This window comes from Pongo pygmaeus, chromosome 7, assembly GCF_028885625.2.
Source record: "Pongo pygmaeus isolate AG05252 chromosome 7, NHGRI_mPonPyg2-v2.0_pri, whole genome shotgun sequence".
NCBI lineage: Eukaryota > Metazoa > Chordata > Mammalia > Primates > Hominidae > Pongo > Pongo pygmaeus.
Genome location: NC_072380.2, coordinates 33,690,741 through 33,715,472, shown reverse-complemented (window position 1 = coordinate 33,715,472; position 24,732 = coordinate 33,690,741). Strand labels below are relative to the sequence as shown.

The 24,732-nt window shown below is 44.2% G+C and overlaps 1 protein-coding gene and 1 non-coding gene across 2 annotated transcripts in view; one reads left to right on the top strand and one right to left on the bottom strand.

The window, feature by feature from the left end:
* The first annotated feature begins 19,310 nt into the window (after positions 1-19,310).
* TTI2 (TELO2 interacting protein 2) overlaps positions 19,311-24,732 on the top strand; it is a 17,671-nt gene continuing 12,249 nt past the window's right edge. The window contains exons 1-3 of the mRNA XM_054498045.2: positions 19,311-21,489; positions 22,316-22,609; positions 22,861-23,606. Coding sequence (XP_054354020.2) covers positions 22,960-23,606 — 647 coding nt within the window. The 5' untranslated portion in view covers positions 19,311-21,489; positions 22,316-22,609; positions 22,861-22,959. The remainder of the gene's footprint in view (positions 21,490-22,315; positions 22,610-22,860; positions 23,607-24,732) is intronic.
* Positions 21,992-22,095, bottom strand: LOC129043326 (small nucleolar RNA U13). The gene has a single exon (XR_008504417.2). It is a non-coding gene; the product is annotated as a small nucleolar RNA U13 (small nucleolar RNA).

Here is a 24,732-nt window from a genome sequence, read left to right as displayed (position 1 = left end):
AGGAGGCTGAGGCAGGAGAATCACCTGAATTTGGGAGGCGGAGGTTGCAGTGAGCCGAGATTGCGCCACTGCACTCCAGCCTGGGTGACAAAGCGAGACTCCATCTAAAAAAAAAATGAATCAATAAAATAAAATAAAAATAAATAAAATAAGATCATAGGAAGCCATGCAACTAAACAAGGGGACTAAGTGAAAAGTCTATAAGAAATAAAAAAGTTTGTGTGTATCCCTCCCCTGCCATTATCCCAATTAATACGGCTGTCCCTTACTGAGCCTGTACTAAGTCACAAGCACTGCATTCCGGGTTTGCTTTCTTTCACTGGGCAGAGCTGATGCCCACTGAATATACAATTTGTAGAGAAGTCTGATGTGGATGATTGTACTTAGAATCAAACTTCTCAAACTTATTAAACAGCCAGCACATACTGAGTGCCTACTACATGCCCATCATTGTGCCAATGAGCAAGACCAAAATGGCTCCTACTCCCAAGATGTTTACAGTCTAATGGGGGAGATGAAGCCTAAACAAGCATACTCATATATTTAATACATAGACCAACCATTGTAAGGTATCCAGTGACTACCTTCATAAAACCAGAGGAGAGGGATGGACAAGGAAGGTCTTTCTGAGCAAGAGACATTTAAGCTCAGAGCACAAGAATGACAAGAGGTAGGGAAAGGCCAGACAGAAGAGTGTATGTAAGAAATTGAGGAAAAAAAAAAAAGAAAGAAATTGAGGGCCGGGGGTGGTGGCTCACGCGTGTAATTCCAGCACTTTGGAAGGCCAGGCGGACGGATCACCTGAGGTCAGGAGTTCGAGACCAGCCTGGCCAACATGGCAAAACCCCATCTCTACTAAAAATACAAAAAAGTTAGCCAGGCGTGGTGGCGGGCGCCTGTAGTCTCAGCTACTCAGGAGGCTGAGGCAGAAGAATCGCTTAAACCTGGGAGGCGGAGGTTGCAGTGAGCTGAGGTCGCACCATTGCACTCCATTCTGGGCAACAAGGGCAAAACTTCATCTCACCAAAAAAAAAAAAAAAAAAAAAAAAAAAAGAAAAGAAATTGAGAGAGAATAGAGCTTGGGCTGTTGGTGAACACGTCCCATGTAATTAAGCTTAGTGAGAGATGGGGAAGGGAGGTACAAATGAGGCCAAAGAGACACAGGAGCAGATCAGGGAGGGCCTAGTAGCCATGTTAGGGAATTCTAACTTAGGATAATAGGACTGAAGCAGAAAAGTGACATTATCCGGGTTAAGTTTTTATTGGAAATGGAATTGTGTACAAGAATGGAAAACAGGCCAGGTGCGGTGGCTCATGCCTGTGATCCCAGCACTTTGGAAGGCTGAGGCAGAAAGATCGCTTGAGGCCAGAAGTTCAAGACCAGCCTGGGCAACATGGCGAAACCCCCTCTCTACAAAATATATATATATATAATAATACAAAAAATTAGCCAGGCATTGGGCTGTGTGCCTATAGTCCTAGCTACCCAGGAGGCTTAAGGTAGGAGGATCGCGTGAGGTGAGCCCGGGAGGTCAAGGCTGCAGTGAGCCATGGTTGCTCCACTACACTCTAGTTTGGACAATAGAGTTGTTACTGGTGGAGGGTATCCGAGTCACATGGCACCAAAATATGTTAGACAAGGCCAATTTGTAGGGGTCTGCAGCAACCTCAAATCTTGCTTCCTCAGAAGAAAGAATTCAACCGAGGGACCTAAGGCAAAAGGAGAAACCAAGGCAAGTTTTAGAGCAGGAGTGAAAGTTTACTGAAAAGCTTTAGAGCAGGAATAAAAGGACCAAGTGTGTGACTTGAAAGATAAGTGTGCGGTTTGACCTTTTGACTTGAGGTTTTATACTCTGGCATGCTTCTGCGGTCTTGTTACTTCTCCCCTGATTCTTCCCTTGGGGTGGGCTGTCTGCAGGCACATTCCTGAGCCCACTTGCCCAACCCCTGAGGTCTTCTCAAGAAGCCACTGATCACATTTCAGGTGTTTTCCATGTATTAGGACACTGCCTTTCCCAGGCACTGGCTGTGACCAATTACTATTTTAGAAAGACAGTTAGCAACTGCCTGATCACCTGATGGTTGCCTGACAGTCCTGATATTTGTGTGTGTTGGGCAGAGCCCTCTCCTGCCCTGCTCATGCCTGACCAGCTACCTACTGTAACAAAGTAAGACTTTGTTTCAGAAAAAAAAAAAAAAAAAAAAAAAAAGAATGAGCCCGGCAGGGCAGGCGCATTATCTCATGCTTGTAATCCCAGCCCTTTGGAAGGCCCGGGTAGGCTGATCACCCCAGGTCCGGAGTTCAAAACCAGCCTGGCCAACATGGTGAAACCCCATGTCTACTAAAAATACAAAAATTAGCCAGGTGTGTGGTGCACACCTGTAATCCCAGCTACTTGGGAGGCTGAGGCACGAGAAGTGCTTGAACCCAGGAGGCAGAGGTTGCAGTGAGTCGAGAGCGTACCACTTCACTCCACTGAATTTGGCAATGAGGAGGCTATTGGGGGCCTGAGCAAAAGCAGTTTTGCTGGATTCATGGGGGGAAGGAAAAATTCAGTGTGTTGAACAGTGAATGAGCAGGATACACTGGCTCATGCCTGTAATCCCAGCACTTTAGGAGGCTGAGGCAAGAGGATCACTTGAGACCAGGAATTCAAGATCAGCCTGGGCAACACAGCAAGACCCCATCTCTACAAAGAAAAATAATAATATATGAGAAGAGACAAGCCATTCCTAGAAAATTGAAAAGAAACAAAAATGCATATAAACGTATATCAAGGTCCTCACATAGTCAGAATTTTCCAGATAGGTAGATAAGAGGGGATTTATTAGGGGAACTGGTTCACATGACTATGGAGGCTGAGAAGCCCCATGATATACCATCTGCAAGCTGGAGAACCAGGGAAGCCAGTGGCATAATTCAGCCTGGGTCTGCAGGCCTGAGAACCTGTGGGCCCCTGGTGTAAGTCCCAGAGTCTGAAGGCCTGAGAAGCTAGAGTTCATATGTCCAAAGGCAGGAGAAAATGGGTGTCCCAGCTCCAGAAGACAGAGTGAATTAGACTTTCCTCTGTCTTGTTATTCTATCCAGGCCTTCAACAAATTAGATGATATCTGCCCACATCAGGCAGCTCTTCCTTACTCAATCACTGATTCAAATGCCAATCTCTTCCAGAAACACCCTCACAGACATAACCAGAAATAATGCTTTACCAGCTATCTGGATATTCCTTGACCCAGTTGAGTCAACATCTAAAATGAATATCACAGCTATATAGAAAAGAAGCCTATTTCAAGTGACTTGAAACATAGCATTTGATTGAAATTATTATTATTTAAGACAGGGTCTCGCTCTGTCACTCAGGCTGGAGTGCAGTGGCCCAATCATGGCTCAAGCAGCCTCAACCTCCTGGGCTCAAGTGATCCTCCTGCCTCAACCTCCCAAGTAGCTGGGACTATAGGCATGTGCCATCTCACCTGGCTAATTTTACTTTTTGTAGAGATGGTGGGGGTGGTCTAGCTATGTTGCTCAGGCTGGTCTCAAACACCTGGCCTCAAGCAAGCTTCCTGCCTTGATCTTCCAAAGTGCTGGGATTACAGGAGTGAGCCACCATGCCCAGTTGATTGCAATTATTTACTCGGTGTACCCTAAAGACAAAAACAAATAGCAAAGAAGTCTTAAATTATATTCAATAATCTCATGCTTTTTTCTTTCTTTCTTTTTCTTTGAGACGGAGTCTCTTTCTGTCACCCAGGCTGGAGTGCAGTGGTGTGATCTTGGCTCACTGCAACCTCTGCCTCCTGGGTTCAACTGATTCTCCTGCCTCAGCCTACAAAGTAGCTGGGACTACAGGCACATGCCATCATACCTGGCTAATTTTTGTATTTTTAGTACAGGTGGGGTTCCACCAGTGTCTGCCAGGCTGGTCTCTAACTCCTGACCTCAGGTAATCTGCCCACCTCAGCCTCCCAAAATACTGGGATTACAGACATGAGCCACCATGCCCAGGTAATCTTATGTTTAGTAATAACAATATTGCTATTTTAATACCTTTATGTGTATATTTTAGAATAAAGCAAAAAAGTAATTACATTAATGTTATTATGAATCAACATTTTTTGCCAGGCGTGGTGGCTCACGCCTGTAATCCCAGCCCTTTGGGAGGCCAAGGTGGGTGGATCACAAGGTCAAGAGATGGAGACCATCCTGGCCAACATGGTGAAACCCTGTCTCTACTAAAAATACGGAAAAATATTAGCTGGGCGTGGTGGCGCGCTCCTGTAATCCCAGCTACTTGGGAGGCTGAGGCAAGAGAATAGCTTGAACCTAGGAGGCAGAGATTTCAGTGAGCCCAGATTGTGCCACTGCCCTCCAGCCTGGGCAGTAAAAGAGAAGAGAGATACAAGTCTCATTGTAAAGAAGTATAAGCCTGAAATCTTAAATCTGAATTGGAAATATTAATACAAATTTATGATTTTTTTCTGCTTTTAAACAGCATATATTTCCTAGATGTGTCATCCACCGAGACTTAGAAAACTAAAATCAATATGAATTCAAGAGCAATGGCATCTCACTCTTCAAATTGTAGCCCTTAAATAGCCTTTCCCCTTACAAGGAATTAGGGCTCCTTGGAGACATGGTTGCTTCAACCTTGCCATTCTAGAAAGGAAAGAAGCAATCCACAACTACTGGGTCATGTTAATAGGACACAGAAGCCAAAATGAAAAGACCCCCATTGGCAAAAGATGGGACGATTTGAGTATAACAAGAATAATTACAATGGAATAAAACTCATTACATGTATAAAATTCCTTAAGATCATATAAAACTAGTAAGAACACGCTGGGTGTTAATGGCTCACGCCTCCCAAATCCCAGCACTTTGGGAGGCTGAAGTGGGAGGATTGCTTGAGCCCAGGAGTTAGTAGACCAGTCTGGGCAGCATAGTGAGACCCTGTCTCCACAAAATAAAAATAAATAAAATAAAATAAAAACTAACAAGAACCACCACCAAATATCAGGTATTCATTGAAGGTCGCTAAGGCACTAAATTCATTATTCTAAAAACTGGTTAATGAAAGGAAAAAATCAAGCATTTATCCTGCTTTTCCTGTGCAAATTGTATTCAGGGTGATCAGATAACTGGTTGCTGGGGGAAAGTTCTATTTAAAGCAGCGTTCCAGGTAAAGATGCAAAAGGAAATAACAGAATTAGGAAATTGCCATTTTGTAACTCTAATGAAGTAACAAAATTAAGCAGTGATTATTCATGGCTCCTGTAGCCACGAGGGGAAAGATTGATGGAGACTTTTGTAACAGATCAATCTGTCTTATCATTAGTAAAAGTGGGACAATCAGATATCACATGCCTCTTGCGATACAGTAAGAAGTATACAGCCCCACCCCCAAGGCTGATCCTAAATTTCATTTTATCTCTAGATCCAACCACCCCTTTACAGGAAATGGGTTAGATAGAGGAACAAATTAAAAATAACATCAAGAGCGCCTGTAATCCCAGCGCTTTGGGAGGCCAAGGCAGGCGGATCACTTGTGGCCAGGCTGGCCAAGATAGTGAAACCCTGTCTCTACTAAAAATATAAAAAAGTAGTCAGGAGTGGTGGCGCATGCCTGTCCGAGTTCCAGCTACTCGGGAGGCTGAAGTGTGAGAATTGTTTGAACCCAGGAGGTGAAGATTGCAGTGAGCAGATATTGTGCCACTGTACTCCAGCCTGGGCAACAGAGCGAAACTCTACCTCAAAAAATAAATAAATAGCTGGGCGCGGTGGCTCACGCCTGTAATCCCAGCACTTTGGGAGGCCGAGGCGGGAGAATCACCTGAGGTCAGGAGTTCAAGGCTAGCCTGGTCAATATGGTGAAACCCCATCTCTACTAAAAATACAAAAAATAGCCGGGCATGGTAGTGTGTGCCTGTAATCCCAGCTACTCGGGAGGCTGAGGCAGGAGAATCGCTTGAATCCAGGAGATGGAAGTTGCAGTGAGCCAAGATTGTGCCATTGCACTACAGCCTGGGCAACAAGAGCAAAATTCTGTCTAAAAAAAAAAAAAAAAAAGAATATTTTGATTAGGGTAGGTAATACATTATCTAAGAACATCTCACCCAAAGGATAAGACCACTCTTTTTTACTTTAGTGCTCCAAAATGTTCAATTTCATTGTTGAAATGTTCTATATGCCATATTTCTCTCCAGCAATTGCTATTTGTCTGCTCAGCAAAATGTCTTAAAACAAAAACAGGCTGGGCTCAGTGGCACATGCCTATAATTGCAGTGCTCTGGGAGGCCAAAGGAGAAGGATTGTTTGAGCCCAGGAGTTCAAGACCAACCTGGCAATTAGGGAGATCCCATCTCTACAAAGTAAAAAATATTCACTGTGCATGGTGCTGCACACCTGTAGTCCCAGCTACTTGGTACGCTGAGGTGGGTGGATCACTTGAGACCAGGAGTTAAAGGCTGCAGTTAGCCATGATCATGTCACTGCACTCCAGCCTGGGTGACAGAGTAAGACCCTCTAAAAAACAAACCAAAAAACCACAACAAATCCACACCTGTTGTCCCCAGTTATCCACTCATCTTTTTAAAATTTTTTATTTTTTGATCATGTTTCTTAAGTTTTAGTTTTCTTTTTTTTTTTTTGGAAATTAGAGTTATCCTGGAATGTTTCTTTTTTAAATTGTTTTAAAAACAGAGACAGGGTCTCACTATATTACCCAGGCTGATCTTGAACTCCCAGGCTCAAGGGATCCTCCTGCCTTGGCCTCCCAAAGTGCTGGGATTACAGACATGAGTGTTTCACCAATGTTGGCCTTGAACTCCTGAACTCATGATCTGCCTGCCTGGCCTCCTAAAGTGCTGGGATTACAGGAGTGAGCCACCGTGCCCGGCTAAATACTTGTACAAGTATTAAACTGAAAACATAGAATGAAAAAGAAGCTAGCTGGGCGTGGTGACTCACGCCTGCCAACCCAGCACTTTGGGAGGCCAAAGTGGGCAGCTCTGTTGAGGCCGGGAGTTTGAGACCAGCCTGGCCAACATGAGGAAACCCCATCTCTACTAAAAATACAAAAAATTAGCCGGGCATGGTGGCATGTGCCTGTTAATCCCAGCCTCTAGGGAGGCTGAGGCACGAGAATCGCTTGAACCCAGGAGGTGGAGGTTGCAGTGAGCCGAGATCATGCCACTGCACTCCAACCTGGGCCACAGAGTGAGACTGTCTCCAAAAAAAAAAAAAAAAAAAAAAAAAAAAAGAAAGAAAAGGGAAAAGGAAGCTAAGCAATCCTATCATTGTAGAAGGAGGAAGGGAACGTTAGCAACGTGATGGGTTTGTATCATAGTCAAAGCAGACACGTGGAGTCAAACGTTCAACATGGATATGACTTTTGTTACTTTGATGGCTATTTCATATTTACAAGATTTTTTTGTTTATATAGCTGTCTTTACATTTTTTGAAAATATTTTGGTTTCACTTGGTGCTCGTTCTACAAATTTAAAAACATAAAATGTTATGCCTCTAATCCCAACAATTTGGGAGGCTGAGGCGGGTGGATCATGAGGTCAAGAGATCGAGACCATCCTGGCCAACATGGTGAAACGTCGTCTCCACTAAAAATACAAAAATTAGCTGGGTGTGGTGGCGTGCACCTGTAATCCCAGCTACTCGGGAGGCTGAGGCAGGAGAATTGCTTGAACCCGGGAGGCGGAGGTTGCAGTGAGCCGAGATCACGCCACTGCCCTCGGGCCTGGCGACAGAGTGAGACTTTGTCTCAAAAAAAATAAATAAATAAATAAAAATAAAATAAAATGTTTAGTATATTAGAATATTCTTTAAAATTATTAGTATATCCCTGAGCCTAAACTAGCCTTCATAATCCACATTAAAAATTTTGTAGGCTGAGCACAGTGGCTCACGCCTGTAATCTCAGCACTTTGGGAGGCTGAGGCAGGCGGCTCCCTTGAGCCCAGAAGTTTGAGACCAGTCTGGGCAGCATAGTGAAACCCCACCTCTACAGAAAAATATATATATTAAATTTTTATTTTAAAAAATTTTGTAGCCTCATATGCAAAAGAATATAGTGGTTCCCTGATTCTTAGCAGGCATTCAAGGATGATAAATATTGTAATGTTATTTTTCCATTTGGCCTATAATCAGAAAAGTAGCTCTGCTGCAAGCAGTAATTATCTTACAGTGTGTTTCTTAATTTTTTATTTTTTGAGACTGAGTCTCACTCTGTTGCCCAGGCTGGAGTGCAATGGCACAGTCTCAGCTCACTGCAACCTCCACCTCCCGGGTTCAAGTGATTCTCCTGCCTCAGCCTCCCAAGTAGCTGGGATTACAGGCGTGTGCCACCAGGCCTGGCTAATTTTTGTATTTTTAATAGAGATGGGGTTTCACCATGTTGGTCAGGCTGGTTTCGAACTCCTGACCTCATGATCGGTTCCCCCTTGGCCTCCCAAAGTGCTGGGATTACAGGTGTGAGGCACCGCGGCCAGCCCTTACGGTGTGTTTCAAGCTCCTATTATTAACCATGTTTAGACCACATGAACCTTGAAAGCTGTGGTTGGTATATTTGTCATGCTTCAATTCCATTAGTTTGTTACTCTTAGAATGAAGGGGAGCAAATACTTCCTTTTTTACTTTCTCTCACTTTTGTTTATCCTTATGAAGAAATCTTCATCTAAAATTGTTGATCATATGGTCTTTGGAAAGCTAAGAGGTATTGCTTACCATTTAGTCATCAATTCCCAGGAATTTATTTCAGCCTTCCATTTCTTTTTAAAGGAAATACTTTAAAATGTAATCTCTTTATCATAATCACATTCATACATAATTTTACTTAACTACATAAATATAGTAACATATATGCTTTCTAAAAGAAAAAGTGCTTTTTTTTCTTTCCTTTTATTTGTTTTGCTGAGCCCCCCATCTTCCTCTCCTCCTTCCTTCCCCTATGTCAACACCATTTGCCCAAGGTCACCCATCCACACCGAGAACCTGGGATGTATCCTCCCACATTTTCTCTTTACTCAGGTAATCTTATACCTACACATATATATGAGTCTACCCATACAGAGCATTCACTTCTTTTTTGGGGGGAGAAGGGGGACAGAGTCTGGCTCTGTCGCCCAGGCTGGAGTGCAGTGGTGTGATCACAGTTCATTGCAACCTCCGTCTCTCCGGCTCCAGCGATCCTCCCACCTCAGCCTCCCAAGTAGCTGGGATTATAGGTGCATGCCACCATGCCCAGCTAATTTTTTGTATTTTTGGTAAAGACAGTGTTTTGCCATTTTGGCCAGGCTGGTCTCAAACTCCTGACCTCAGGAGATCCACCCGCCTTGGCCTCCCAAAATGCTGGGATTATAGGCGTGAGCCACTGCACCCGGCCGAGCAGTCACTTCTTAAATCACAGTTTTGTAAACAAGCACTCATAGTATCTTTCTTCTTATTATTTATTTATTTATTTTTTTTTTGAGACAGAGTCTCACTCTGTTGCCCAGGCTGGAGTGCAGTGGCACAATATTAGCTCACTGCAACCTCTGCCTCCCAGGTTCAAGTGACTCTTGTGCCTCAGCCTCCTGAGCAGCTGGGAGTACAGGTGTGTACCAACACGCACAGCTAATTTTTGTATTTTTAGTAGAGACGGTGTTTCACCATGTTGGCCAGGCTGATCTCGAACTCCTGACCTCAAGTGATCCACCCACCTCGGCCTCCCAAAATGCTGGAATTACAGGCGTGAGCCACCACACCTGGCCTGTTAAATCTTACATTCACCATTTAACAATACCTTATGGAAACCTCTCCTTGACATCTGGCTTAGCTCCATGTCATTCTTAAAAAAAAAGGCTGGAGAATTCCCCAGTGTGGATGTGCCATTGATGAGCAAGCTTTCACTATTGTCACATTTCTGCATTATGAATAGTGATGTGATAAACCTACTTCTTTATCTTTATGGTCTTGAATCCATATCCTTACATACGGTTATTTGCATTTGCTAGTTACAGGAGAGTTGCCACTGAATTTATTCTTTTTAAGAGATGTTGCTTTCCAAAACCTTGAGGAAGAGAGTCAAGAAAAGAAAGGCAAACTTGAACAGAAATGCCTACTCCATGAATTTTTTTTTTTTTTTTTTTTGTTGAGACAGAGCCTCACTCTGTCGCCCAGGCTGGCATGCAGTGGTGTGATCTTGGCTCACAGCAACCTCCACCTCCCAGGTTCAAGCAATTCTCCTGCCTCAGCCTTCCAAGTAGCTGGGACTACAGGCACCTGCCACCACGCCCGGCTAATTTTTATATTTTTAGTAGAGACACGGTTTCACCATGTTGGCCAAGCTGGTCTCGAACTCTTGACCTCAAGCAATCTGCCTGTCTCAGTCTCCCAAAGTGCTGGGATTGTAGGTGTGAGCCACCCTGCCTAGCCCCTACTCCATGAGTTTAAATTGTGAGGATTGAATGAGGACATAGGTACAGTGTAAAGTCCAACCTGGCTGATAATATTTTTTGTTCTCTAAAGACTGTGGGCTCCTTTAGGTCACCAGCTGGGCCTCTGATGAGTGCCATTTACATGGTACACAGTGAGAGTGATGTTCCAGGATTGTGTAACTGAAAGGTTTAGAAAGAAAGGGTGGAGCCATGAAAAGCACAGGCTTTGGAGTCAACAAACTGAAGTGTTAAGTTGCAGCTCTACCACTTTCCGCTGTGAGATCTTGGGCGACTTACTCAACTTCTCAGAGCTTCAGTTTCCTCCTCTGCAAGATGGAGATAATGATGCCAGTCTGAGAGGGTTGCCTTGAGGAGGAAGTGCATGTAAGGCCCTCAGCAGAGTGCCTGGTGCTCATTAAATATGATGGGTTCTTTATCAGATGTCTTCCTTATAGTTCTTTCCAGCTGTGTATCATTGTTTCCCCTCGTCAGATGAAAACGTGTTGAATGCAGGAACTGTATCTAATTCATCTTTGCATCTTTACATATCCAGTCCCTAACTTGGTTTTTCCTCCTACCAACTACCTCCAGGTCTTTTGCTCTGCTAAATAAGCATTGATACAAATAAGAGCAATAACAACAATTTTTTGTTTTGTTTTGTTTTGTTTTGTTTTGAGACAGCAACCTGCTCTGTCACCCAGGCTGGAGTGCAGTGGTGTGATTACAGCTTATTGCAGCCTTGACCTCCTTGGCTCAAGCGATCCTCCCGCCACAGCCTCCCAAGTAGCTGGGACCACAGGCATGTGCACTAACGCCCGGCTAATTTTTTTATTCTTAGTAGGGATGAGGTCTCACTATGTTGCCCAAGCTGGTCTCAAACTCCTGAGCTCAAGTGATCCTCCCACCTCAGCTTCCTAAAGTGCTGGGCTTACAGGCATGAGCCACTGTGCCCAGCTAATGACAACAATTTTTATTATGGGCAATTTTAGAGTTACACTAAAGAAGTGAGATTAACATAGAGGACATCTGTGATCCATCACCTAGCTTCTACAATTGTCAAGATGTTGATAGTCTTTTTCATCTAGCTTTTGACCACTCCTTCACCACCATCCCCTGTCATGGGGAATTTTATTTTTTAAGTTTTTAAACTTTTTATTTGCCTATTTTAAAAATTGAACCAGGCGCGGTGGCTCATGCCTGTAATCCCAGCACTTTGAGAGGCTGAGGCAGGCAGATCACCTGAGGTCAGGAGTTCAAGACTAGCCTGGCCAACATGGTGAAACCCCCGTCTCTACTAAAAATACAAAAAAAAAAAAAAAAAATTAGCTGGGCATGGTGGCAGGCACCTGTAATCCCAGCTACTCGGGAGGCTGAGGCAGGAGAATCGCTTGAACCTGGGAGGTGGGGTTGCAGTGAGCTGAGATCGCACCATTGCACTCCAGCCTGGGCAACAAGAGCAAAACTCTGTCTCAAAAAAAAAAATTATGCATTCCCATAATTAAAATTATTTGAACAATAACCAAAAAAAATGGCACTCTGATTAAACTGCATTTTACAGCCTGCAGGATGCCTTGGGCCAGCTTGGTTTTATTCTAGATTTCACTGCCATCCTGCCACACTTCTTCCTTCACCAACATGCAAGTTCTTTCCTTCCCTGCCAGCCAGACAGGCAGATAAGAGAGGCTGGCACAGCCATCATCATCAGCAGTTCTTTGATGTGAAAGGGGCAGCACAGTCATTTAAACTTGATTTAACCTCTTTGCATCCTTCAAAGTTAAACAGCTAAAAGAAGTAAAATAGAAAGCAATGCTTTGTGGAATGAAGAGTGCATACTGGCAATGCACGCCTCATTACGAAGCCTGCTTGCTTCTCCTGTTCGATCCATTCCTTGGAAGGCAATGGATTTTTCTCTTGCATTTCTGTCTTCTCCAGTTTCGACTTATTGAATTTCTCGATCTCATCCATATTGGACTTGTCAGATATAGTCACAAAGGAAGCTGAGCAATGCCCACTAGCAAGTGGAATCTGGTCTGCTTAGTGTCTACTGCCCAGTGTTGGGAATTTTAAAGCAAATCCCAGACATTGCATCATTTCAACAATGAATACTTGTGTGTGTTTCTAATAATACTTCACAAAGTGTGGTCTGGATTCCTGGGACTTACCAAGACCCTGTCAGGCAGCCTGCTAAGTCAAAACTATTTTTATAACAATATTAATATATTGTTTATCTTTTTGTTCTCATTATCTCGTGTACAGCAGAATTTTCCAACACAGATTGAATGCAGCCACAAATCTGAAAATCCAGCTGTCTCCTATTAAACCAGATATGACAGAGTTGCAAATTTTTACAAATCTATTGACAAAAGTGTAAAACAATGTCACTTGTCATGATGCTGTTTGAAAAATATACTTATTTTCATAAAAATAAGTCCTTAACATGTAATATGCTTATTATTACTATGTTTTTTAAATTTTAATTTTTTTTTTCTTGAGATGGAATCTTGCTCTGTCACCTAGGCTAGAGTGCAGTAGTGCAATCTCGGCTCACTGCAACCTTCGCCTCCTAGGTTCAAGCAATTCTCTTGTCTCAGCCTCCCAAGAAGCTGGGACTACAGGTGCTTGCCACCACGCCCAGCTAATTTTTAGTAGAGATGAGGTTTCGCTATGTTGGCCACACTGGTCTTGAACTCCTGACCTCAGTGATCCACCTGCCGCGGCCTCTCAAAGTGCTGGGATTACAGGCATGAGCCAACGCACCAGAGCTGTTTTTAAAAATCAAATGAGTATTTTAAAAATTTTTTCAGTTTTAATTTCTAATGTAGAAAATAATCCATTTATCTGAATATTTATGCATCACACATAAAGAAAAGCTCTTTGGGGTCCTTAATACTTCTAATACATAATTTTTTTTTTTTGAGACGGAGTTTTACTCTTCTTGCCCAGGCTGGAGCGCAATGGCTTGATCTTGGCTCACCACAACCTCTGCCTCCCAGGTTCAAGTGATTCTCCTGCTTCAGCCTCCCGAGTACCTGGGATTACAGGCATGAACCACCACACCCAGCTAATTTTTTATTTTTTTAGTAGAGATAGGGTTTCACCATGTTGGTCAGGCTGGTCTCGAACTCCCAACCTCAGGTGATCCGCCCACCTCGGCCTCCCAAAAAAGTGCTGGGATTACAGGCATGAGCCACCACGCCCGGCCAATACTTCTAAAATATTTTTGAGATTTAATTCATAAACCACTAGATTCACAATTTGATTTATTTTTAATTATTTTAGAGTTGGGGTCTCACTCTGTCTCCCAGGCTGGAGTGCAATGGTGCAATCATGGCTCACTGCAGCCTCAAACTCCTGGGTTCAAGCAATCCTCCTGCCTCAGCCTCCTGAGTTGCTGGGATTACAGGCACGTACTGCCATGACCAGCAGCTTCACTATTTTAAAATGTACACCTCAGAAACAAAAAACAAGAAACACAAAAAATAAATAAAATATACACCTAATGGTTGGGCACGCTGGCTCACACCCATAATCCCAGCACTTTGGGAGGCCAAGGTGGGCATCTCACTTGAGGCCATGAGTTAGAAACCAGCCTGGCCAATATGACAAAACCTTATCTCTACTAAAAAGTACAAAAATTAGCCGGGTGTGGTGGCACACGCCTGTAATCTCAGCTGCTCAGGATGCTGAAGCAGGAGAATTGCTTGAACTGGGGAGGCAGAGGTTGCAGTGAGCCAAGATTGCACCACTGCACTCCAGCCTAGGCGACAGAGTGAGGCTCTGCCTCAAAAAAATAAAAAATAAAGTGTACACTTCAGTAGGTTTTGGTATATTTGTAAGGTTGGGCAGCCACTGCCACTAGCTAATTCCAAAACCTTTTTATCACCCCAAAAGAAAACCCTATACCCATTTTAGTCCCTTCTTTTTTTTTTTTTTTTTCTGAGATGGAGTCTCACTCTATTGCCCAGGCTGGAATACAGTGGCGCGATCTTGGCTCACTGCAACCTCTGCCTCCTGGGTTCAAGCGATTCTCCTGCCTCAGCCTCCTGAGTAGATGGGACTACAGGCGCCTGCCACCATGCCCAGCTAATTTTTGTATTTTTAGTAGAGACAGGGTTTTACCATATTAGCCAGCCTGGTCTCGAACTCCTGACTTTCTGATCCGCCTGCCTCGGCCTCCCAAAGTGCTGGGATTACAGGCATGATCCACTGCACCCAGTCTATTAGTCACTTCTAAATATCCCCTCCCATTATCTCCTGGCAACCACCAATGTACTTTCTGACTCTACAGATTTGCCTATTCTGGGCATTTCAGATAAATGGAATCATACAATATGTAGCCTTTTGTTTCTGGCTTCTTTCACTTAGCATAATGTCTTTAAGGTCCATCCATGTTGTAGTATGTATCAGAACTTCATTCCTTTTTATAGCTAAATAATATTCCATTGTATGTATATACCACATTTTGTTTACCCAATCATCAGTTGACTTTTGGGTTGTTTCCACTGGATATTACAAATAATGCAGCTATGAACATTTGTAGCCAAGTTTTTGTATGAATACATGTTTTTAGTTCTCTTGGCAATATATCTAGGAATAGAATTGCTGGGTCCTATGGCTAACTCTATGTTTAACTCTCTAAGAAACTGTCAAACTGTTTTACATAGCAGCTGCACCATTTTACATTTTAATCAGCAATGTATGAGCATTCCAATTTATCTTCCAATTTCTCTACATCCTTGCCAAAACTTATTTTCAGTGTTTTTCATTCTAGCCATCCTAATGAGTATGACTCAATAATTTTTAAGAGTGTAAAGGATCCTGAGACTAAAACCTTTCAGAACTGCTTTTCTGACTAATAGCTTTCAAAAAAACATAAATGTGCTAACATTATCAATTAAAAAAATTAACAATGATTCCACAAAATTGTGTAATACTAGGATAATCATGTTTGCCTGGGACAAATCCAGTTTACACCTTTGTCCCAGCACAACTGTTAATACAGCCTCCTTGAACTCTCAACATATTCTGCTTAGATGACAAATTATATGAACACCCTAATAACTAATCTATTTTCACGTTTCCCTGATTGTCTTAAATATGTCTTTTTACAATTTGGGTGGGTATATTTTTTATTTTTTTGTGGAGACAGGGTCTCACTTGTTGCTTAGGCTGGTCTAGAACTCCTGGGCTCAAGCATGAGCCACTGCACCTGGCCTATAATTTATTTACTGAAAATAAGATCTGGGCCGGGTGCAGTGGCTCGCACCTATAATCCTAGCACTTTGGAAGGCCGAGGCATGCGGACCACCTGAGGTCAGGAGTTTGAGATCAGCTTGGCCAACATGGCAAAAACCCATCTCTACTAAAAATACAAAAATTAGCCAGGCACGGTGGCACATGCCTGTAATCCCAGCTACTTGGGAGGCTGAGGCAGGAGAATTGCTTGAACCCAGGAGGTGGAGGTTGCAGTGAGCCGAGATCATGCCACTGCATTCCAGCCTGGGCAACAGACCAAGACTCTGTTTCCCAAAAAAAAAAAAAAAAAAAAAAAAATAGGCCAGGCATGGTGGCTCACGTCTGTAATCACAACACCTTGGGAGGCCAAGGTGAGCGGATCACCGGAGGCTGGGAGTTCGAGACCAGCCTGACCAACATGGAGAAACTCTGTCTCTACTAAAAATTCAAAATTCGCCGGGTGTGGTGGCGCATGACTGTAATTCCAGCTACTTGGGAGGTTGAGGCAGGAGAATCACTTGAACCAGGGAGGTGGAGGTTGCGGTGGGCTGAAATCATGCTGTTGCACTCCAGCCTGGGCAACAAGAATGAAACTCTATCTCAAAAGAAAGAAAGAAAGGAAAGAAAGAAAGAAAGGGAGAGGGAGAGGAAGAAAGAGAGAAAGAAAAAGAAAGAAAGAGAAGGAAGGAAAGAAAGAAAGAAAGAAAGGAAGGAAAGAAAGAAAAGAAAGAAAGAAAGAAAATAAGATCTGGTGGGGCACGGTGGCTCATGCCTGTAATCTCAGCACTTTGGGAGGTTGACATGGCAAGAAAGCTAGATCTTGCCTGTAAAAAAAAAAAAAAAGAAAGAAAGAAAAAGAAAGAGAGAGACAAAGAAAGAAGAAAGAAAGAAGGAAAGAATATGCAACATTGTTAGTTGAGAATATCTTAGAACTTTTAATCTATATCAGTTCTCATCCTTGGCTTGACTGATTATATCATCTTGGTGTCTTTAAAAAATTTATTTATTTATTTATCTTTCCTTGAATATATCAATGGAATTTCTTGGTGTCTTTTGTTTCTTTGCCCTTCATGTTTCTTGTCATTTGGTAGTAGACCTAAAAATTTGATTAGATTTAGGGTCCATTTTTGGGCAAGAATATTTCATAGGTGGTGTGTACTTCCTACCTTATTCCCTTAAGAGGTGCCTGGCTGCCTTGCTTTTAGTGATGTTTGATAAATCAGTAGTTCAGTTATAAAGTTCCCCATCAACCTTCACCTCATAATTGTAATCACAATGGATGATAGCTGTCTTGTCTCAATGTTTCATTAGGGGGTGTGAATAGTGACTTTCTCATTCTACCATTTTGTTGCATTTATGACCCTTATGAATGATTTGGGGACCCTCAAATAGACAGAAGAATAAATGCTTGATTTTTGTCTTTATATATCAATTCTCAAAATAAACATTTGTTTTCTTAAATGATCCAAAGATGATGATTAGTGATTTTTTTTAGTATCATTATGAACTCATGGATTTGTATATATTTGTTTTAATTCATTACAGTCATTACTCCTCTACAAGACCAGTGCTGTAATCCCTGAGCTATAGGACCTTGGGTTGTCTTTTTGTTTTGTTTTTTTTTCACATTACCTCAGCAGCATTTAGTAGCTACCTTGCTTTCAGGCATAACAAAATGCCACAGGCCCACCTTGTGCAATTCCTGCCCTAGTTCTGAAATCAATCATTTCCTAAAGCCTCACTGGTTCCTTTTAGTGGGAAATGGCATTTAAACTACGAATTTGGACATCCAGGGTGCTCACAGCCATTAGACTGTCATTCTTCTTGGCCTTTCAGTGGACACAACCGGGATATATATGTGTATATGTGTGTGTATATATATGTATGTATATGTGTATATATGTATATATAAATTCATACCAACATTGCCAATTCTAATTTCAGATTACAGATTTGTTTACTCAAATATGTGACTCAACCAGATTACAGGATTTATAGCTAACTTAATTGATTTGATACTAGTATCTCTTTTATCTTTAACTGAAAATCTGGGTTTCTAACAATATTGTTACCTGTTATCTTATATACATATATAAGTTATACAAAATACATGTAATAACACCTAAACAGGCCAGACGCGGTGGGTCAAGCACTTTGGGAGGCCGAGGCAGGTGGATCACCTGAGGTAAGGAGTTCGAGACCAGCCTGGCCAACGTGGTGAAACCCCGTCTCTACTAAAAATACAAAATTAGCTGGGCAAGGTGGCACATGCCTGTAATCCCAGCTACTCGGGAGGCTGAGGCAGGAGAATCACTTGAGCCCAGGAGGCAGAGGTCGCACTGAGCCGAGATCGCACCACTGCACTCCAGCTTGGGCGAAAGAGGGAGACTGTCTCAAAAAACAAACAAACAAACCCAAAAGAAACACACCTAAACAATATTAGTATTACCATTAGTATACCATTATTAAATGCAGTTGATTTTTTTCTGTTTTTAGGCTTTGTCACACTAAGGATATAGAGTCAAATTAATGAGTTTTACAGTTAATTTGTGTGGTTATGCCAGTGACTCAATGTACACTTTATTTCTTTTCTTTTAGGAAATGCTTTGTTATTTTCTTTTAAAAAATAGTTATGTAGGCTCTTGAGCTGCTTGCTTTGGCCCACTCTTGCCCTGAGGAGTATACTTTCATTTTCAACACATCTCTGCTTTTGTTGCCTCAAAAAAAAAAATTATGTGGCCGGGTGCAGTGGCTCATGCCTGTAATCCCAACACTTTGGGAGGCCGAGGCAGGTGGATCACGTGAGGTCATGAGCTGCAGACCAGCCTGGCCAACATGGTAAAACCCCATCTCTACCAAAAATACAAAAATCAGGCGGGTGTGGTGGCAGGCGCCTGTAATTCCAGCTACTTGGGAGGCTAAGGCAGGAGAATCACTTGAACCCGGGGTGGCAGAGGCTGCAGTGAGCCGAGATCGCACAACTGCACTCCAGCCTGGGCTGGAGTGAGGCTCTATCTCAACAACAACAACAAAAATTTACATGAATCCAAGTTGAAGCTATTAAACACAGTGTATACAGAGAAATCTAGCTTCCATTCCTATTTCCTTCACCCTGTTCTTTTCTTACATGTAACCATTTTTATTAGTTTATAATTTACACTCTATTGCTTCTTTAACATGTAAGCAAATGCACACATCATTATTTCTATTTTCCCATCTTTCTTACAAGAAAGGCAGCATTTCAACACATGTGAAAAGGGGGAAAAATAAAAATAAAGGCAACACATACATGGTCTCTGTCCTGCTTTTTTCACTTAACAATACATCCTAGATTTCCAAGGCAGTCCACAGAGATGGTTCTCTTTCCTCTGTACAGCGGCATAAAACTGCATTGTGTGGATATACGTAGCTTATTCAGCCAGTCCTCTGTGGATGGACATGTGGGTTCAACAAACATTTATTGCATGACCAAATTGTGCCAGGCACTGGGAATAAAGACGTGGTCTCTGGCTTCAGGAAACTCAGAAGTGCAGATGGGGAGATCTCCACAATACAAGTGCTTTCCTTATAAGAAGTAATAGCTTGGGTCCACTTAGCACAAGGGGCACATGGATCAGGGAAGAGACGCTTGCACACAGGAGGGACACAATAACTGTCTATTTATTGGCATCTTGCTTCCACTTGGGCCTGCAAACAGGAGAGTCCCCTCGGGAGGAGATGGTTACCAGTGGTTGAAATTGCTTAGAAAATCATGAGTGCCACCAATTGGTCGGAGAAGGGAAAGCTGAATAAAAGAGGCCGAGAGGGAGGGTCCTAACCACAAAATTACCCTGGAAAGAGGAAATGTAACAACACAGGAGCTGTGGTTTAACATGAGCCAACACCTATGTAGAACTTTCTGCTGACCAGATATTATTCTAAGCAGTTTACATATAATTCCTTTCTCACAACACTCCTAAGTGGTACGAATTATTACTACCTGCATTTTTCTGATAAAGAAATTAAGGTGGCTGGGCCAGGTGGCTCACGTCTGTAATCGCAGCACTTTGGGAAGCCAAGGCAGGTGGATAACTTGAGGTCAGGACTTCGAGACCAGCCTGGCCAACATGGTGAAACTCCGTGTGTAGTAAAAATACAAAATTAGCTGGGTGTGGTGGGTGCCTGTAATCCCAGTTACTCGCGAGGCTTAGGCATGAGAATCGCTTCAACCTGGGAGGCAGAGGTTGCTATAAGCCAAGATCGCATCACTGCATTCCAGCCTGGGCGACAGAGGGAGACAAGAAAGAAAAGGAACGAAGGAAGGAAGGAAGAAAGAAAGGGAGGGAGGGAGGGAGGGAGGGAGGAAGGAAGGAAGGAAGGAAGGAAAAATAAAAGAAAAAGAAAAAAAAAAGGCACCAGCGAGGTGGGTGGTTCACACCTGTAATCTCAGCGCTTTAGGAGGCCAAGGAGGGAAAGACCTGAGGCCAGGAGCTCGAGATCAGCCTGGGTAATACAGTGAGACCCCATTTCTACAAAAAAATTAGAAAATATTAGCAGGGTGTGGTAGGGCGCGCCTGTGGTCCCAGTTACTGGGAGACTGAGGCGGGAGGATCGCTTGAACCCAGGAGTTTGAGGCTGCAGTGAGATATGATGACGCCACTGCACTCCTGCCTGGGCCACAGAGCAAGACCCTGTCTCTAAAAAAATATTTTTTAATTAAATAAAAAATAAAAAGAAATGAAGGCACAGAGAGGTTACCGAACTTTTGCCCAAGGTCAGACAGCAAAATGGAAAGAAGGGCAGGTGAGTAGGCAGCAAGACACCGCAGATGGGACAGTTGCAAGTAGTGCACGAAGAAGCTGGTGCCCTCCCCAAGGTGGGACGAAAGTACTGTATGTCCCTCTGCCCCATAACCACCTCCTCGCGAGGACAAAGGACACCTGACACGTCACTCCTCCCTCGCCCCTGCGCACACACACGCCCCTCACCCTACCCCAGGTCAGAAGACCCCGAAGGGCTTTCTCTGGACTCCTGGGACCCTGGAGGCGCGGCTGACGCCTTAGAGGCTGAATGAGAGTCCCTCTCCGGCAGCAGGCGACACGTCTCTCTCGCGCCACCCCTCCCAGGGTCGGAAGCTCCCGCCTGTCCAGTGGCACAAATGAAGTTTGCCTCCTCGGGCTCCTGCGAAACCGTGGAAGCTATGAGAGTCACAAGTTCCTAAATGTAAGCAGCCCCTCAGGAACCGAAGGCCAATCGGACGCAATTCCACCCTCCAGGAAAGCGCAGGAAGAGGGAACAAGCAACGCCGACGCGGCGTGAGGGACCTAACACAGGGCGGTCGCACAGGCGCGACCCTTCTCGCGCCTTCTCAAAACCCAAGCAAACACGGCCGGTTCCTACACCCGCCGGGGCCCGAGCCTGCAGCCTCCGGCTCTCCTGGCCCGTTCTGGGCACCGCCTGCGGCCCATGCCCAAGACTGCGCTCTGCTGTCCCTGCGCACCCGGCGCCTACACTGGCGGGGCGGGCCCAAGCCGGATCCGCCAACCCGACGACCCACCTCCCTCGGGGCTGCCCCAGACGCCAGCTGGGAGCTTCTACCTTGACGCTAGAATTTGAATTTTCAAACCCTTGTGGCTACAGGCTTTAAAACGCTAGCTCCAGAAACCAGCTAAAGTATTGCATTGAACAGAAAACCAAATACCTCATGCCGTCACTCATAAGTGGGAGCTAAACATTAGGAACACGTGGACATAAAAGTGGCAACAACAGACACTGTGGTCTACTAGAGGGGGCAATGAAAACGGGCTAAGCTGCACTCCAAATCCCAGCATCACACAATATATCCAGGTAACAAACCTGCGCAGGTATCCCCCAAACCTAAAAAATTAAAGCCATTAAAAAGCACTGCACAGGCCAGGCGCGGTGGCTCACGCCTGTACTCCCAGCCCTTTGGGAGGCCGAGACAGGCGGATCACGAGGTCAAGAGATCGAGACCATCCTGGCCAATATTGGGAAACCCCGTCTCTACTAAAAATACAAAAATTAGCTGGGCGTGGTGGCGCGCGCTTATAGTCCCAACTACTTGGGAGGCTGAAGTAAGAGAAACTCTCGAACCCAGGAGGTGGCGGTTGCAGCGAGCCGAGATCGCACCACTGCACTCCAGCCTAGCGCCAGAGCGAGACTCCAACTCACAAAAGAACCAAAACAAAAACACGTTACACAGTTGGACAACGCCAAAAAAAGCAATAATCGGAAACAGCAGTAAAACACAAGACCATGAAACCAGGTCAACTACCACCGTAACCAATGAGTCAACAAATAAAAGCCCTAAATTGATCCTTGAAGTTCAGGTCAGACGGGTAATGTGCCAACGTCGTAACAAGGTTCAAGGGAGGCACATCTCACACAAATGTATGAAAACCCAATCATCATGCTCATGAACTACAAAAGGATCATCTTACGTTTTATATTAAAGAGCTCCAAGTATGTGCTACTAATTTTCAACATAGGGTGACTACCGTAATGCGATACATCCATTCTTCACGTATAAAGTCCTGGATATTTTCAAAGTCCCACTGAGATTCTGTGATTATTCTTTTGTTTCTACCTTAGCAAAGGAAAACAGAAACAATTAGCGAGCGGATTATTATATATGCAAATTTATTCTCCATAGGCCACCGCTCCGTCATTTTCCCGAGCCTGGATCTTTATTGCTTTACGACCACACGTCGTGAAATAAGAAAGTGTTGCGGCAGTACTGGCGGAAGCTAGCCTTGTGTTTTGCGGCAGTAGTATGAGCTAGGTCCGGATCCTGCTAGACACCGGCGGGCGCGAGCCGTTGCAGGTACCTGGCGGTGGTTGCGCTGGTGAACGGCTCAGAAGTTTATTTCTTCACACTTTTAAGTTTTTTTTTTCTTTTTAGTCTTCAGAAAGGCAACAGTAGTCTTTTAACGTCACTGTTACAAGTGTAAGACTCTTTTACTCCCTGAGAGTCCACTTTCCCTTTCTTGCGTCCCTTCCTTTCTCTTTATTCTTTTTTTTTTTTTTTTTTTTTCTGAGACGTAGTCTCACTCTGTCGCCCAGGCTGGAGTGCAGTGGCGCGATCTCGGCTCACTGCAAGCTCCGCCTCCCGGGTTCACCCTTTCTCTTTATTCTTATCCCGCTCAGACTCTCCCTCTCCTCCAAGACATCTCTCCGTTTTATCTTATTTGATTTTAGTTTTCTTTGGGTGATCGCTCCTTCCCTCTTCAGCGGATCCCTCCCCGCCTCCATCCTCGTCCTGTGGGAGAGACCAGCCTTCTGGTGCTGCAGTCAGTAATGGAGCTTGACAACGCTCTGGAAGCCCCATCGCAGGAAGACTCTTCTTTGTCTGAGGAGCTGTCTCACTCCGCCTTTGGACAGGCCGCCTCCAAGATTTTACACGGTCTTACCTGCCCGGAGTCACGACGAGGCAACGTAAAAGATGTAGCTCTTAAAGACCTCGGTGATCTAATAGAAGCCACCGAATTTGATAGGTTATTTGAGGGGAGTGGTGCACGGTTCCGCGGAATGCCGGAGACACTGGGGCAGGTGGCAAAAGCCCTGGAGAAGTATGCAGCCCCCCCCAAGGAGGAGGAAGGTGGAGGTGATGGGCACTCCGAAGTGGCCGAGAAAGCAGCCCAAGTTGGGTTACTGTTTCTTCAGCTGCTAGGGAAAGTTGAGACTGCTAAGAATTCCCTGGTCGGTCCTGCATGGCAGACGGGCCTGCATCACTTGGCAGGACCCGTTTATATTTTTGCCATCACACACAGCTTGGAGCAACCATGGACCACTCCGAGATCTCGGGAAGTTGCTAGGGAGGTGCTCACCTTACTGCTTCAAGTTACTGAATGCGGTTCTGTGGCAGGATTCCTACATGGAGAACATGAAGATGAGAAAGGGAGACTTTCGGTGATATTAGGGCTTCTCAAACCCGACTTGAATAAGTGAGTACTCCTGCCCTTTGCCACCGACTTGAGCCTCACAGCTTTTTATTTTTATTTTTTATTATTTATTTATTTTCGAGACAGAGTTTCACTCTTGTTGCCCAGGGTGGAGTGCAATGTTGCGATCTCAGCTCACTGCAACCTCCGCCTCCTGGGTTCAAGCGATTCTCCTGTCTCAGCCTCTGGAGTAGCTGGGATTACAGTTGCCCGCCACCACGCCTGGCTGATTTTTTGTATTTTTAGTAGAGGCAGGGGTTCACCATGTTGGCCAGGCTGGTCTTCAACTCTTGACCTCAAGTGATCCACCTGCCTCGGGCTCCCAAAATGCTGAGATTACAGGTGTGAGCCACTGCGCCTGCCCTAGCTTAATTTTTTATAGCGTTAGACCTCAAAGGAAGCTCGGTTTCTTCATCAGTAAAATAAGGGTGCTGTAACCACAGATCTCTTAAGGCCCAGAAACGTTGTGATTTGCTATAAATGACATAACTGGATAGTGGCAAATTGGAGGTCTTAAGTGAGGTGTTCCAGCTCTGTTGTCCAGTGCTCTTTCCAGCCCTTAAGACGACTGCCTAGGAAAATTGGAAATTCTGTCCCACTTACTTGGAGTTAATAATTACAAAATGTGGCCGGGCGAGGTGGCTCACTCCTGTAATCCTAGCACTTTGGGAGGCCGAGGCGGGTGGATCACTTGAGGTCAGGAGTTCGAGACCAGCCTGGCCAACATTGTGAAACCCCATCTCTACTAAAAATACAAAAATTAGCTGGGCATGGTGGTGGACGCCTGTAATCCAAACTACTCGGGAGGCTGAGGCAGGAGAATCGCTTGAAACCGGGAGGTAGAGATTGCAGTGAGCTGAGATCAGGCCACTGCACTCCAATCTGGGCAACAGAGGAAGACTCCTTCTCAAAAAAAAAAAAAAAAAAAAAAAAAAAATTACAAATTACTAGAATTTGGATGGGGGATTTGGAGAGGATTTAAACTTATGGTTTGAATTTAGACTTGGGGATCTTGAATCTCATTATACTTGTTAGAGAAGGATGACTATCAGCTAAGAAAGCCATGTTTAGGATAAAAAGTGAAAAGCACCTTTAGATTACTATTAGCTGAAGTTCTTTCAATGAGTTT